Below are 16,642 nucleotides of genomic sequence, written 5' to 3' on the forward strand. Positions count from 1 at the left end.
AGGAGCGCGTTGAGTGATGCCTGGGCTGAAGCTGCGTGTGAGATGTAGGGCCTGTAAAAGTTTAGCATACCCAGGAAGCGACGAAGGTCACGAATGGTCTTCGGCTGTGGAAAGTCGTTGATGGCAGCAAATTTTTCGGGTAGGGGTGAGCACCCATCAGAAGTTACGGAGTACCCGTGGATGGTGACTTGTGAAGCTCCGAAGACGCATTTGGCTTGAATAATGACGACTCCATAGTGAGAAAGGCGTTCGAAGAGGGTGCGAAGATGCTGAAATTGCTCCTCTTCCGTGAGTGAGAACACAAGGATGTCGTCTAGGTAGGAGTAGCAGAAAGGAAGTCCTTCCAGAGCTCCGTCGATAAAACGCTGCCAGGTCTGCGCGGCGTTTCGAAGTCCAAATGGCATGAAGTTGAATTCAAATAGGCCAACTGGAGTTATAATGGCTGGTTTGTGGATATCCTCTGGAGCCATGGAAATTTGTGTGAATGCTTTTGCGCGGTCGACAAACGCTAAAAATGTTGCAGCCGTGGAGAGCAACGGAGAAATCTTGCAGAGTGCGAACTGAATAGCGATCTGGGATGGTTCGACTGTTGAGCTTCCTTTAGTCACCGCCTGGGTGCCACCCGTCGTTTTGTTTGTGGACCATATGCAGAGGCGAGACGTAGGGGCTGTTGGAGCGACGTGCCGTACCCTCGCGAAGCATGACATCGAACTCAGCTTTTGCTGCGTGGAGGCGGTCTGGGGCAGGCGTCGAGCTCGATGACATATGGGAGGTCCAGATGTAAGCTCGATGTGATGTTGTGTTTGATGGCGCTCTTCTCTTGGAGCACCTGGAGGTTTGGTGATGCCAGGGAACTTGGCGAGCAGGCGGTGATACGCTGTTGTGCCGGGGATTGTCCGAATGCAGGCCTGACGAGAAAAAGCCCTGAATACACAGGCCAGTGACTTGGTCGATGAGCTGGGCAGTTTTTAAATCTGGAACCATGGTCGAGGAAATCCGCTCCAATGAGTGGCTCGCTGACTTTGGCGACGGTGAAACGCCGGACAAAATCACGACGAAGGCCTAAGTTGAGTCGGAGTGACATCGTCTCATAGGTGCTGATCCGGGATTCGTTGGCCGCGGAGAGATCGTAGTTTGTTTCGAATCGTCTGTAGTCGCAGAACTTGACCGGAGAGATTGACAGATCAGAGCCGGTATCGACGAGAAATCGATGACGGGAGTACTTATCTGTAATGAAAAGGCGGCTGCTTCCTATGGAGCGGGCGGTGGCCGCCTTCACTGCTCGCAGCTGGAGTTTTCCATAGCTCGGGAGCAGGGCGCTTAGTACCTCCTGGCTGCTTTACCGAAGCGTCGATGGTAGTAGCACAAGCTGGCGTCGTCGGCTGGGTGGTAAGTCTGGGAGGGGCTTCTGGACCGTGAGGGAAAATAGTCTCGCTGCGGAAACGGCTGCGTGAGTGTCGGTGCTGATCGTTTAGTTGCGAGAGGAGAGCCGTTAGTTGTTTTTCGAGGCTCCCCAACCGTCGGGCCAGCGAAGAGAAATCTGTGGAGCTAATTGTAGCGTAGACGGCGGGAGCTGAAGTGTCCGTTGAGCTGGCAACAGCGTTGACGGCTAGGGCTGGGGGTGGAGGCAGCGGTGAGACCTCGACTATCCGATCGGCAATTTTGGCGAGTTCGTCTAGCGGTAATGTTGTCTGGGCTTGCAGAATGGCTTGGGCGGTAATTGGAAGGCGCGTCAGCCATATTTGTCGCAAGAGTGTATCCTGGATTTGGAATGATCCGTTGAGTGAGCGCAGATGGCGTAGGAATTGCGACGGCTGCCTATTCCCGAGTTCTTCTGCATGAAGGAGTTGCATAACCCTCTTTTCCTCGGAAAGTGAAAGGCGTCGGATAAGCTCATTCTTCAGATGTTCATACCGGTTTTGTCCTGGTGGATTTGATAGGATGTCTTCCACTTCCTCGGCGAAATGGTTGTCCAATATGGAGACGACGTGGTTGTATTTCGTCTCTTTCCGTGATATGTTTCCAAGTTCGAACTGCGCCTCGGCATGAGCAGACCAAACTGAAGGCTTACTTGGCCAGAGGGACGGTAGTTTCACGGCTACCCGGCCAGGCATGACTCCTGCTGATTGGTTGCCTGGAGTCGTGTGACATTTGCTTTGGCATCGTGCTGGGGTGGCGGAAGTTACGGAGGCTGCTGCGGCGGTGGAAGTTCTGGCGGCAGCAGTAAATGCGGGTTTTGCTGTTATTGCTGCTGCAGTGGTTGCTGTTTCTGTTGATGGAGCTGCGTCGCAAATGCCTGTTGAAATTGTAGGGCCTGATCGGCAAGGGCCTGCCGCTGTTGTCCAACAAGCGCCTGTTGTGCTTCCGCGTGTTGCATAGCCGCAGTCTGGAGTTCTGTTCGAAGTTCGTTCAGTTGACGAGTAAGCTCGGTGATTTCGTCGTCCTTGCTGGGCATCGTGGTTGTGTACGTGGTCCAGGGTCACCAATGTAGCAGGCGTAGGGGTTGTCTGCTAGCAATGAGAAGTCAATGTAGTAGTTTGGGACGATGTTAATTGATCCGTTTCGAATACATAACTAACTTGCCGGCTGAAAGGCCGCAGTATTAATTCTGTTGGATCACTTCAAGAATATACCAATTTACCGTTCTCGAACATGAAAGAAAATTCTAGAAAAGAATTCTAGCAGGCAAGAAAAATCGTGTACGATTTCACTCACCGGCCGCCCGCTTGGTAGCAACCGCGCTACCGCTAGGCTAGCCGGCCTGTTGAGGGGAGGCGATGAGAGAGCGCGGTTTATGTTGCCTCTGGGCGAGCGGTGTGGCGGCGAGGCAGGAGGTGCGGCCGCCACAAATGCATTGGATCTGGATCCGAAATTTTAAATTTATGCTTCAGTGAATACAGGACGAGGGAGTGGACAGAGTTCCGATGTATTTGCATGCGCAGTCGCACTGCGATGCTTGTCCTACTCATGAACCATTTTGTTTAACAGCTCTCGTACAAGTTATGCAACAGAATTTCTGCAACGGAAATTTTTTCGGCAAACTGCTACAGAGAAATACTGTGATTCTTCCCAAGAGATTGAACAACCATCGGGAGAATCTCAACGAAATAGGGTAATAACCGCGTCAGAAGTGACTACGTCGCAGATTAAATAAAAAAACTCTTGGCCCTCCATCACCCCATGCCTCTAAGATTTACCTTTTCGATACCACGCATTCGATAAAACATTATTTTTGAAGGAAAATATCAAGTTACAAGAGAACAATGGAAGGGTGTTTCATCCGTACCCCATGTAACCAATTGACTTTTTTCATCTTACTTGCTTAAATTCTCCGTTTCTCGTGAGCAAATGCTAGGTGAGTAACTTACTGGAACCGAAGATGTATCGATAGTTTTCGGCAATTGGATGATGATCCCTAGATTCAAAAAAGAATGAGACCAAACGCGTTGAATTTCTATCATATTTAGTTTTTTATGCTCAAATCATTTGAAAGAAAGTTCTTTCAGTTTCAACAAGACAATACAAAAATTTTCAACATTTTCCAAGCAGCAGAATGTTAAAAAAAACAGGCGTGGTATTAGTTCCGTCAAACAAGAAGATAAGGCCCGGAAGCGCCAGCTGTATTTATCACACAGGTGCCCAGCCTCGCTTTCAAGGCAACGACGTCACAAAATAGCAATATCTAATATGTTCGTCCTTGACCCCCTCATTCGTAGTGTCGTTGCTTGAAAGACAGAGGGAGCGCGGTCCTTCCCCTCCACCTCTCCTTCACGCGATTCTGCTACTCACTTCTTCCTCTCGCTGAGCGGTCTTCTCGTTCTGTTACCGCAATTTGTTGCACGTGTTCAATTATCTTGCAGTGTCGCGCAGTTGAAATTAAATTTAAGATATACCGATGAAAATGTATTTCATTGTGTAAAAACATTTTTATTCACATAAAGAGAACCATGTGCATGCATGGTGACGAGAAACTATCGCGAGGAAATTAGTAATCCATCTCACTGCAAGTGTAGCATTTGCAGGTGGAACACAAGTAAGTATGCGATGAGAAAGTGACAAAATTCGGGGGAAACTTATGTGACGAATATCACAATCCAGTCAATGGTTAATTCGAAGATTGAAATCTATTTTCATTTCCAAACGCAAAAATTAATTTACATACCGAGCGTGAAATGATTTTATCACCTTTTTAAAATTAGAAAGCTTATAAAAATGATTTTTAATCATTACAAATATTAAAACGTGTAAGAAATCGTATCACTTATGTTAGTTTCCCCTCTTCCAGCTGTTCATTTACATAATATATCCGGCAAGTCCTCCTCAAGTGGACCTCATCCACCGTAGTCTAGGAAATTATGAACTAACATAAGAGTTTTAATTTAATGCACATTTAAAAGGTCATATTCGAAATTTCATACATTTGCTCAGAAACATAAAGTCGGAACAGCAAAGTAGCAACTTAATGTGGAAAGGATTTAGTAATCAGGAAAAGTATTATTATACCTGCTATTGGATTTAAAAATTCTAAAAAGTTTCATCAATAATCTCTGAGTATTGTTTGAAACTGGGAACTGTTGATGTGTGTTTGGTATGGAATAAGGAAATGTACCTGTGGTTATTATTAGGAGGAAGTTGTGTCTGGCTTTAATGTCCCCTTGGAAAATTGTTTCAGGTGAATGCATTCCGAGCTCGATGGTGTGTGACAATATAAGGGATTGTATCGATGGCGAGGATGAAGATAACTGCAAGGACGCTCTGCTATGCAAGATTGGTCAATTTACGTGTCGCTCGGATCGCTCATGCGTGCCCATCTCTCAAGTCTGTGATGGCATCGGTCATTGCCCCGATTTTTCCGATGAGGCTGGATGTGAAGACAAGGTCAAGCAAAGTGAGTTGTTATTACACCTCAGCAAATTTTCTGCCTTTTCTGGATGAGTGATGCCTACTCAGCCTTCTTCATAGGAATGGTAACGGTCAAAAATGTAAATGGTAACATTCAAAGGTAATTTTCTTTCGTTGGACAATCGACGGGAGATTATTGTTACAATAGGGAGTCTAGACTCCGCACAAAAATGTGGTATGGGAGGATGTTATAACACAAATGCCGTATATTCCGTTAGGACTTATTTCACCGGCTGAATTAGCATTGTGAACTCATATGTGAGCATATGAGCAAACGTTACCCATCCAGACATATGCTCGTATGTGAGTTGGTTGTAAATGTTGTTTATAAAGGGTTAATTTAGCATTTAGTTCTTTTTTTGGCCGGAGGGTACCCTTCAGTGTTTTCTTTAACTACTCATTTATGTTGCAAAATTCATCAATCCATTCATCCATCATTAGTTTGTAAGAGGGTGATTTTTGTATGACTTTGTATACATACACAGTCAAACAAAACATGCGTGTAAAATACATGTGTGTCGGAGGATATCTTTATTTAAGTAACATGAATGAATTGCTCATTTTATGTGAAAGATTTTCGAGTCGTCTCTCAACACGTTATCCCAATGCTTCTAATGTTTCTCTTTTCAACAAATATTCCCTTTTGAGAAACCATCACCGCGAATTCGAAAGTTCAGAAAGGTATCCTTCGAAGGGTGGTGTCAAGGTACCCTTCGAAGATATCATCTCATTACTATACTCACTGGTAGCTCGGCCGCGGCTTTGAGAGGCGCCCCTTGGTCGCTCTGTGTGTGCGGAGCGCGTCACCCTTCTCTCCCGCCTCTCTTTGTTCGGCATTTCTCCAAGGTGGTCGCAGGGAGCGGGGAATTTTTCTGCTTTGATTGGCCTGTACACCCTTCATCATTAATTAATTAATGACATTGTGTTTGTGAGCATTATGGTGGTGAGTAGCGAAGTATGCTATGATAATATGTTACTCTTTTATTCAGTGATTCTCACAAATTTATAAAAATGAAATGAGAGAAGAGGGAAAAATGGAGACTCAATCTGCTTCTGACTTCAATCCACAGCCACACCATCTTGTCCGCGGGGATTCTTCCGGTGTGATTTTGGTAGCCGCTGCATTCCTTTGGACAAATCCTGTGATGGGACACAAGACTGTGTTGATGGCTCAGATGAGGTGGATTGCAGCAAGTCTCCTCCGTTATACCAGGTACGTATGTGCCTTCCTCTTAACCAGTGTGAAATGGAAGTGGTTGGGTAGAATTGTCAGTTTCCAGTTGGGACTCGTTTTTTTTTTGGAACTTGGGTTGGATCACTTCCTATTAAAAACCTCATTTTATACATAATCTTATGCCTGTCTCATTCCTGTTTGGAATATTCTATCATATTATTTTCACTATCATTGGGGTGAATTTTTACCCAACCTTAGTTGTGAATGGAAATGTTTACTGGGAGTGGGATGAGTGGTGTCAAATGCCGGTAAAAGAAGTTAATATGAAGCAACAAAGTGGACTTCATGGTCTAAGAAACCCTAGAGGAAGTCATAAGTTCAATCTATGTGATAAAAGCTTTGATGTGTGTCATACATTTATTTACTTCCATACACGCTTTGTCGTGTATCATACAAACATTTACTTTCACGTAGAAAGTAACACTATTCATGATGATGAATAGAATTTTCTCAGTTTTATATGCAGTAAACTCTCCATCAAATGAAGCAGGATATTACAAAATTTTCGAAGTTAAGTAGAGAAATTGTAGCCCCAACGGAAAGTCTATGGTAAATACATGGCTCTATTCTAAAATACGAAATGTTATGAAATTACGAACATCTGGATCGGTCCCCAGGGGAAAGTAGAATTCATTCATACGAAGAACGGCGAAAAATTTGTCAACATAAATATGAAGTTTACGCAGCCCTCCAATCATGAAGAAGATTTCATGTGGACTCCCAATTTAGTTCTTATTTTTGCAAGTTTGATGCAATTCTGGAAGTGGCGATGGAGAGCAAAGGAGATCACAGATATTTTTTGATAATATATTTTCATGTATATCGTAGTTTTCCAAAATAAATAAGTTATCTTAAATATTGGTCTCTATTTACCTCCAAAATATTTTAAGGCTACTCGTAATGAAGGTGCAACTCTAACCATGAACTTTCTTCAAGCTCTACTCCCCGTTCCCCCATTCCGAGAGATCTTACTTTACAAAAAAATTGTTTACTCTCTCCTACCGCCTACATCAAAACCAGCAGCATGAAGAAAGAAGAAAAGAAGACCAAGAAGATGGAGAAGCAGAAGTCGGCAATAAATGTAGGGACGTGGAATGTGAGGACAATGATTAGGGCGGGGAAGTTATAAATATAAAAAGAGAAATGGAAAAAGGGAGGATAGATATCTTAGGATTGTGCGAGGTGAGGTGGAGGGATGGAGGACTATTGGAGTGATGGTTTTAGGGTTATATATAGTGGTGGGGAGGAAATCCTGCGAGGGGTAGCTTTAGTATTGAACGGGAAGATGGGTAAGCGTAGGGTAGGTATAGACCAGGTAAGCGATAGGATTCTGGTGGTATAAATTGAGGCGCGGCCCACCAACCTTGTGGTGGTTCAAGTTTACATGCCTACTAGCAATTATAGGGAGGAAAAAGTAGATGAGGTGTATGAACAGCTCGAAAAAAAAGTAATTAGAGACATCCCGGGTAAGAAAAATCTGGTAGTGATGGGGGGCTGGAACGCCCCAGTCGGGAGAGGGAGGGATGGACACGAAAGTAAGAGATTTTGGACTAGGAATACGGAACGACAGGGGAAAGAAAGCAACAGAATTTTGCAGGAGAAACAAATTATTCATCACAAAGACGTGGTTCAATCGTCATAAAGGGCGAAGGTATGTATGGAAAAGTCCAAGGAATGTGGGGAGATATCAAATAGACTACATTATGGTTAAACAGAGTTTTAGGAATAGCATGAAAAATCGCGCAGCTTCCCTGCAGCGGATGCGGATTCAGACCACAGCCTAGTGCTCATGAAATGCAATAAAGTTCCAAAAGACTTATGAAAGGCGAGGTAGGAAGGCGAGGAAATGGAATTTAGAAGCACTGAAGAGGACTATGAGGAGAGAATATCAGGAACCAGTGGACAATAGAATCCGGGAGATTAGAAGTACACAGACTGTAGAGGAAGGGTGACATAATATTAAAACGGGAATAGTCAAAGCAGTGGAGAAGTCAATTGGCTACGTTTACAGCAGAAGAATTAAGAAGCCTTGAGTTACGGAGGCAATGGTAAAAGAAAGGGAGGAGAGAAGGAAGTGGTAGAACATGGATTCAGAGAAAGGAAAAAGAATGTATAGGGAACTAAATATTCGATTACGACTTGAAACTAAGAGGGCAAGGGAAGCTTGGTGGAAAAAACAGTGTGAGGAAATGGAAAAGTTCCAGAATGATGAAGAAGAAGGCGCGTTGTGCGCCAAAGTTAAGTCGCTAATGGGCAGCAAAAGATGGCAAGCCATGGCTAAAATTAAGGCTAAAGATGGGAGAATGCTAACCGAGCGAGAAGAGGTACAGGGTAGATGGAAGGAATACGTGGGGGATCTGTATGACGGAAGTAACAGGCCGGGGAGATTGACTTTAGAGGGGACAAGTGCAGTGGAAGAGGATTATCTTGGGCCGGGGATATTAGATTCGGAAATAGAGAGAGTACTTCGTGATATGAAGGCAAGGAAAGCAGTAGGCGTGGACAATATACCGTGTGAGCTTCTGAAGAATCTAGGGAAGGAAGGTAAGAAAAGGTTTTTCGAACTAGTACGCAGGATCTATGAGGAGCGATGTTGGCGTGAGGATTTCGTGAAGACCAAAATAGAAGAAAGCTATGGAATGCGGAGATAACAGGACTATCACCCTAATATCCTCCCTAAGGTGGTACTGCGGATATTGAGTAGACGAATGGAGGCGAGGGCAAACGAGTATTTGGGCGAAGATCTTTTAGATTTTAGAAAAGGGAAGTCAACTCGTAATGCATTTGCTGTCCCTCGTGGAGCGAAACCTAAAATATGACCAGGACATATATGCCTGTTACGTGGATTTGAAGCGTTTGATAGGGTGAACTGGGTAAAGTTAATGGAAATCCTCATGAGTATAGCTGTAGATTGGAGGGATAGACGACTAATTTGTAATGTGTATGTGGCCCAGACTGCGAAAGTGTGGATAGCGGGCGGAGAACCTGGGTGAGTAAGCATTGGCCGATGTGTGAGGCAAGGCTGCCCTCTATCGCCGCTACTTTTTAACGTATGCGCTGAGGAGATAGTAAGAGAAGCGTGGGGCGAGTTGGAAGCTGTAGTGAAAGTGGGAGGAATAATGTTTAAATGGGTAAGGTTCGCGGATGATCAGGCGCTGATTAGCCAGTGGGTGAGGCGACTGCAGGCTATAGTAAATTCATTTGACGAGTGGTGCGAGGAGTACGAGATGAGGATTAATCAAAATAAGACTAAGGTAATGATGTTTTGTAAAGCATCGCGAGCGAGGAATGTGAGACTCAAGATAAAAGTAGGTGAGGAGAATATTTGAGCATGTAGAGCAATTCAACTATTTGGGCAGCACATTAGAGGAAAACGGACACAGTAGCAAGGACAATGAAGCGAATCACCCTAGCAAAAGAGGAGTTCCTTAATAGGAAGGAGCTTCTGAGTGCACCACCAAGTAAGAGTTTAAGGAAAAGGTTCGTGAGTAGACAGATCTGGAGTGTAGCTCTCTACGGTGCGGAAACGTGGATACTGAGGAAAGAAGACGAGAGAAGGCATTCGAGAGGAATTGGAGGTGTTCGAGATGTCGGTATGGAGAAGAATGGAGAAGGTGAAATGGACAGAGAGGAAAAGGAACGACGAAGTTGGTTGGACTATGGTTGGCGAGGTTGATGAGATACAGAGGAGACAGAAGGTATGGATGGGAGGAGTACTTAACGGGGAGGGGATGTTGAAAATGTTGTTAGAGGGTAGAATGTTAGGGAAACCAGGAAGGGGAAGGAAAAGAATTGGATTTTGATACAGATTGAAAAGGAGCAGGCCTTACAGTGAATTGAAGAAGGCAGCGCTGGAAGGAAAAGGAGCCTCCGAGATCACTTCCTTAGTATTCAATGGAAACCTACCTTAATCCGTAGATTACTATAATAAAAACCGCCTTTTACTGATCTTCCTACGAATCCTAAAACTCCATCGCCTAGCATTTTCCCCCTCCCTACGGTGACGTGGCTTTAGGGCATCATGAAATAACACGTCCCCCAAATGTAGTCCCAGGCAATGATGAGGACCTTTAACCCTCCCCTCCTCCTTCCACCCTCTTCACCTCTCTTTATTTAATTGACGATGACATGGATTTGATATTTCTCTACATAATAAGTCTGTTCTGGGTCCGATGAGACTTCGTGGATTAGCATCCTTTCCCACTCCGTTTAGCCAAAGATGCGGCTGGCTACCTGCATCGCTAATCCCGTAAAAGATCCTGATCAACCAAAACATGTAGCTAAGTTCGAAAGCGCGAGTCGCATATTGGGAAAAACTAAACGAAACACCATTTTTTTTAATTACTTTTTTTATATCCATGGGATTAAAAAAATTGCAATCTGCTTAATATTTGAAAAATATTAACTCAAAACACGGTATCACTCTGAAATGAAGAGCTTATTGTCTGGTACTACTATAAACATGATAAACAAACTTATGATGCCAGAAATATGTCGCGTTGGATCTCAGTATTTTCTAAATATTGTGTAGAAATATAATTTTGCAATGCTGGTTTGCTTTCGTGAACTCTTGAAAATTATGCATCAATATGTTGGCCCTCTTCGGTTTTTGGGTTTCATTTTTCACCGTATTTAAAATGGTGCTTTGTAACGCTGATATAGAAAACAGATTATTTAGTTTTACCACCAGAAATAGGTGTGTCATAAACAGAAAGAAATGTTTGCACGGAAAGGGGAAAGAAAGAACTGATTAAACGAATGATCGCGTCAAATTATTCTCGGAATTCTGTCCGGGTTAGGCGCTCCACCCACCTCTCCGCCGATCGGCAGCAGCACGTCGACGTTTCAATCGAAGACATGTTTTCAAGTTATCAGCCATTGTTATCATGGCCGTTGATACCTACCTACCGGGTGTGATTTTCCGTGTTTATCAAATTGTCTCCTCGCTTTACTGCAGACTTTTAAAGTGAAAGTAGTTATTTGCTTTGCCTTTTACACGCTACTATTTATTTACGATTATGGTATGCTTAATTTTTAGTGATAAAAATAGGAAAATATTTTCTCTTTATCAATGATTGTCCATCCCTTCTACGGTAGAAACCATGCTTCTGTCAGCATAGAAGAAGATAGACATACTATGTAAACATGGCATCTCACGTCCGGCATCAATGGCTCTGTAGAAAATAATATATCCCACGAAATTTATGATCGTGACAGAATCATAATAAAAATTAACTAATTAAACAGATCGCACTTTCAAATTACAATACGGGAAGAACTACAAAACTACCTGCGAAAGATATTTCGGAATTGGGCTAAGACCCTTGTTTTTATTTTTATTTCCTGTGACTGAGCGATAGAGATTGCGACATAAATGGCGGTAACGCCGGCTGCCGTGAAAATTCCGTTGTTGTTGGAAACAAATACCTATCTCATGCGTAGATAGTAGTTGCTATTCGCTGCTGACCAAAAATGTCTAAGATTCAATTCTTGTACAAAAAATTTCTATTTGATATTTGATCATGTTTTCTAAAGTGGACGAAAATTTCTTTAGCACTAATATCGTTGATATTTAACGATAAAGAATAGAGAGTTAAGGGTGGTATAGTTATGTATCAATATTTCACATCATAAAATCAATAACAAAAAGTATTTCCTAATAAATATAGTGGAAATAACTACCGGAAATGTTACAAAAGTCACTAAAGAAAAAAAAGGTGTTCAAAATAAAAGAAAACATTTCTCGCGACTTATTATAAAGGTTTTAAATAACAAAATTCGATATTACGAAGATCCATTTTTCCGGTCCTGCTGACTTTGTATATCCGAGAGTTTTATGTATCACCTATGACATCAACTAAGATGCAATCATAGTAGTTTCTAGCTAAAGGTCTCTCCTCCCATGCCCTCTAGTGGCGGGGATAGGTGAGATGGGTATAACTGTCATCTATGCTATGTATACCAATAACCGCAATCCTACAGATGAGATTTGTGTGTTTCACGGGGTAAAAATTTCATTATTCAAGTTGCAATAAAAGTGGTAAATAACAATTTTAAATTGAATGGTGTGCTTCAGACCTAATAAATTTACCATGTTGACAATGAGGAAAATCAGAAACAACCCTATTGTTTTGTTCTGACCGTGGCTTTTTTTTTAGGGTGTTTTAATTAATTTGCGGATTAAATTACACTGTTGTTTGTGCTATTCTGGTTGTTGTTGTGCTATGTGCATCACAGTCAGTCACACTTTGTGCTCCTTAACAGGTTCTTCGAATGGGCGTCGATTCGCACAGCAAAAGCCCAACAAGTCTACTTTTCTACTTGTGGATCTCGACTCAATATGACACCAAGTTTGAGTTCTTACCTTCATATTCAGTTCTTGATTCCGGCAAGTGGGTTAATCACACTGAATGGATATCAGAGCTAGAATTCAAGTTTGTCAATCTTACTCCTTACACATCTTACAACCTGACAGTGTACGTGAAAATCAAGGATAGCGACCAGGTGTTCCCTCCGGTCAATTATGCCTGGGCCACCACTGCCCAAGATGGTGAGTCCATTTCTAATAATTTGTTGTGCGTTTGAGTGAGTATCAATCATACCATTGTGCAATCTCACCCATTTTGAGATTAATTGTTTCAGACAATTATAAGCACACATTTTCATCCAATCTTAGTTATTTAATGCCATTAAAAATCCTGAGAGTAGAAAAAAAAAATGTCGAAAAGTCTGGATACCCAAGAAAATCTGGTTTCATGGTAACTGCAAAGTGTATCCAAAATTGTTCGCATTGCCATGGCTCAGTAACTAAGGAACTGTGACCCCATGTTTACGGACGAAAAACACTTAAAATTGTCTCCTCTAATTCCACCTGAAGTATTACAGATTCCTCCTGAAACTCCCTTTATATTTTGTTTTGAATCCCATACAACTATCCATGGTGTCTTGCATGTGCTGCTTGTAATTGCTTTTTGAAGTAGTATGTTCACTGTGTGTGGAGGGTATGTGATGGGACAATTGTTTCTTGCAGTCCCCTCACCGCCAAGGAACGTGACGGTGGTACAGAAGAGCGCCACTGTGGTGGAGGTGTCGTGGATGCCTCCCCTGCACCCCAATGGTGAGATCACGGCCTATGTAGTGAACATGGTACCTCCTATCCCACCCCTGAGGAAGCGTATTGACCACGCAGCGCATAATAGAGTGCTCATCACATCGCAGTTCGTTGGAGGATTCAATTACTCATTCTGGGTAGGTCATTTTGTCTCTTCTCTCCAGTTAATTATTAAATATTCCCCCTTGAGAATTTATGATTCATTTTTTCAAAATTTTTTTATCGTCCTTCCTCAGCAGTCTATCATACTTCTCATCATGTATCATTTGCGAGACGCATTATTCAAAAGAAAAAGCCATTGTTAGCAGACTGTTGATCATGATTCTACTAATACAAGAACTTGTTTTTAAGTTGATATTTCAATGTTTACCTTATATCTAGAGGCAGCAACAATTCTGTTTGAGGACATGAGAAAACAAAGGGGGAGGCAGGTAATGGTGATCTGTGGCACTTGGTCGTACCTGTTGTTGCTCATGATTTTCTTCATGTGCACTTATCAAGTAAAATTGTTTTTGCAAAATATGTTAATTAGATTTTGAAGTAATGGTACATGTCGTCGCTACCAATTCTTCTTCACCAGTACCTATCCAGACTATTGTTTTAATGATTTATGTGTTTATTTCATTTGTGAATTAAAAATGAATGTTTCAAGGCACTGCATTTTTGCGTACCCCAATGACTCATTAATGGCACAAAATGTACGATATGCTGCAAAAATATGATTTTTGAGTCTTTTTTACCTGAAATCAATTACTATATTACATTCTTATTTTCCCCGACTCATTGTGTTCAAGAAAGTTTCACTGGTTTCCTACTTGGTAATTGTGTTTCTCTGGACCAACATTTTGATGGGCAAGTCTGTCATCCTCAGGTTTGAGAACCACTCCCTCTCTATGAACCACTGAGAACTACCGCCAATAGTTTACTATTCTGACTACTTCTATTATTTTTATAATCACCGTACTGCCAATAAGTTAAATTTTAACCAGTTTAAACGTGCCAATAATCAACTATTGAGAGCTACACCCATTTGCAACTACAACCAGAAGTTTCTGCCATCCCTTGAAAAAGGTGGCAATGGCATTGAAATTTATTTTTTGAACTAGTAACACAAAAGCTCAAGCACACATAACGAATTGATAAATTATAGAATAAGAAATCCATCTATAAATTTTCTTTGGCATGTTTTCTGAACAATGCCTTTATGCAACTCATAAGCACTTGCTGATCTCAAGATGGTTTGGAGGATGGAGGAGGACATGGAGGTATTTCAGAGGGTATGCTAGAACGAATGGAAATATGAAAAAATTACTCCGCAGAATTTACAATGGGCATTTCTTCTATTACTCAGTTTGTCAGCAAGGCTATTGAATTTGTCCAAAAGTACCTCCCTATCTAGTCCTGCGAGATTGACAGCACCAAACCTAGTAATCGTAAACTTAAACTTCATGTGGAGCTTCTAAAAACTCTCCACAACAATAATTTACTAAATGAATTGCATTTAAAAAACAGGTGTGGAGATTGATTTGAATAATCTAGTTCGGACTTAAATAAAATCCAATCAGGTGAGAAAATGTGTAGCCAGCTAAGTAGTCAGAAACTACTGAACACCGAATAATTGAGTCTTCGATCATTGTATTACGATTATGAGGAATGGGGGTACGAAAATTGAAATTGAACTTAATGAGCCCAGAACCTTTTATTGTTAACTGTGTGGATGGCTGACATCCAGTTAATTACCAGCACAAATTGGTTTTGGTATTTCACTGTTAGTAATTGCTCAATTTCATACCATTGTATTTTGAGCTACATTTTTTTATGATAAAATACCAATGATTCTAATATTTGTTGTGTAAATTATGAAATTCAAATTTCAAAAACGCGCGAAAGCTGAACTTAAGATTTGAAAAGAAAATTAGCTATAAGCACTTGAATTTAAATAAAGTGACCCCATAATTGTTAAGTAGGTTACTGACTTACTTTCAAACATTAATAAAAGTCAATTATTTATTTCAACCATATGGTAAGGGTTTCTACCTATGTTTCTAGGTTTATGCGATTCTGTGTCCTGATTGACAAAATTCTCCCTTTCCAAACTTAATTTTGTTTTATTTCTGCAGGTTTCAGCCATGAATGCTGCGGAGAGCAACAGATCCAATGTAGTCACTTTGACGTTTGACAAGAATGCAACGATAAATGCAGCCGAAGATCTGGAAGTCATTGAGAATCGTGAAATAAATGTTTGAAGAAGATTCCCAACGTAGAAGGCGACCACGTTTATCCTATAATGTCAATATTTGACCCAAAAATTAATAAAACCAAGACTGGAGAGCATCAAACCATAGGTATCATCTCTTAAGTTAGATTTTTACATGCTTCCCATGATATGGTCAACGGTATCCAAAATCCCAGTGCGTCTTTATCACTACGGAGAACTTTCTTGCGAAGGCCTCGATGGTAAATGGTAGATGCAATCATGTTTTCTGGGCAACTTATTGTTTTTTGTCAGTTGAAGACGGTTTTGCCGGTAAGAATTTTATGGTCAGAAGTCGCAAACAACTAACAATGAAGTGGAAGCCTGGAAAACATTATCACATCATTGCATCACTTAATGTCATGGAAAACTGTTTCATATCACCAAGGATTTTAGCAGGAAATGTGATGGCATGAGTTCTATTCAGCACCAATTGAAGTCCTTTATTGTTTGGGAAAAAATTGTTTGATTATTTATTATTTTGAAATTTGTTGACCCATTCATTAAGGAAAATATCTCTCTTATTTTATATTTTAAATCTGTCTGACCGTGGAAAAGCCAGCAGGATGTTCGGAATCGTTGAACACGCTAGCTATTACGTCGTGTCCCACTCTGGTCCGAATTCTTTTTTCTTTATTTCTCGCAGACTTCTTCTTGGAACGATTCTCGGATAGTCTTCACTTCCTTTTTTTCGGCGGAGAATTGCTTTCGAGTCTTTCGTTTATTCGTTCCCATGTTTTATCCAATTGCTCATTTGCCCTCTTAAGCTCGGCCAACGTTCTCCTCAATGCATTGCTATTCTCTGCCTCAATGAGTCCTGTTGGTGATGAGGCCTTGGTGATAAGAGTTGGAAAGTGTACGGGGGATTTAAAATCACTGAGTCAAGATATTTATCGAGTATTTATTTTATATAAAGTCCACTTATCTATATCCTTGACTTCTTTCCTTACCAACACACCTTTCATTTTTCTTTCCAATATATTCATCCTAAGCTTTCTATGACTTCCATCGAAGACTTCAGGACTCACCAGCATTTTCTGCAAACACATTTTCCCAGCATGCTACCGACTACACCGCTTAAAATTGATCCTAATAATAATGGCAAAAAGCCACTTCTTTGTAAGAGAAGCGCACGTTTTCT

General features: G+C 41.6%; 1 protein-coding gene across 1 annotated transcript in view; it reads left to right on the plus strand.

The window, feature by feature from the left end:
* The window catches only part of LOC124153241 (sortilin-related receptor-like), a 161,762-nt gene extending 145,402 nt beyond the window's left edge, over nucleotides 1-16,360 (plus strand). The window contains exons 31-35 of the mRNA XM_046526340.1: nucleotides 4,673-4,888; nucleotides 5,973-6,115; nucleotides 12,401-12,686; nucleotides 13,167-13,384; nucleotides 15,368-16,360. Of these exons, the coding sequence (XP_046382296.1) occupies nucleotides 4,673-4,888; nucleotides 5,973-6,115; nucleotides 12,401-12,686; nucleotides 13,167-13,384; nucleotides 15,368-15,493 (989 nt within the window). The 3' untranslated portion in view covers nucleotides 15,494-16,360. The remainder of the gene's footprint in view (nucleotides 1-4,672; nucleotides 4,889-5,972; nucleotides 6,116-12,400; nucleotides 12,687-13,166; nucleotides 13,385-15,367) is intronic.
* Nucleotides 16,361-16,642: the final 282 nt, after the last annotated feature.

The sequence above is a fragment of the Ischnura elegans genome, chromosome 2, assembly GCF_921293095.1.
Source record: "Ischnura elegans chromosome 2, ioIscEleg1.1, whole genome shotgun sequence".
NCBI lineage: Eukaryota > Metazoa > Arthropoda > Insecta > Odonata > Coenagrionidae > Ischnura > Ischnura elegans.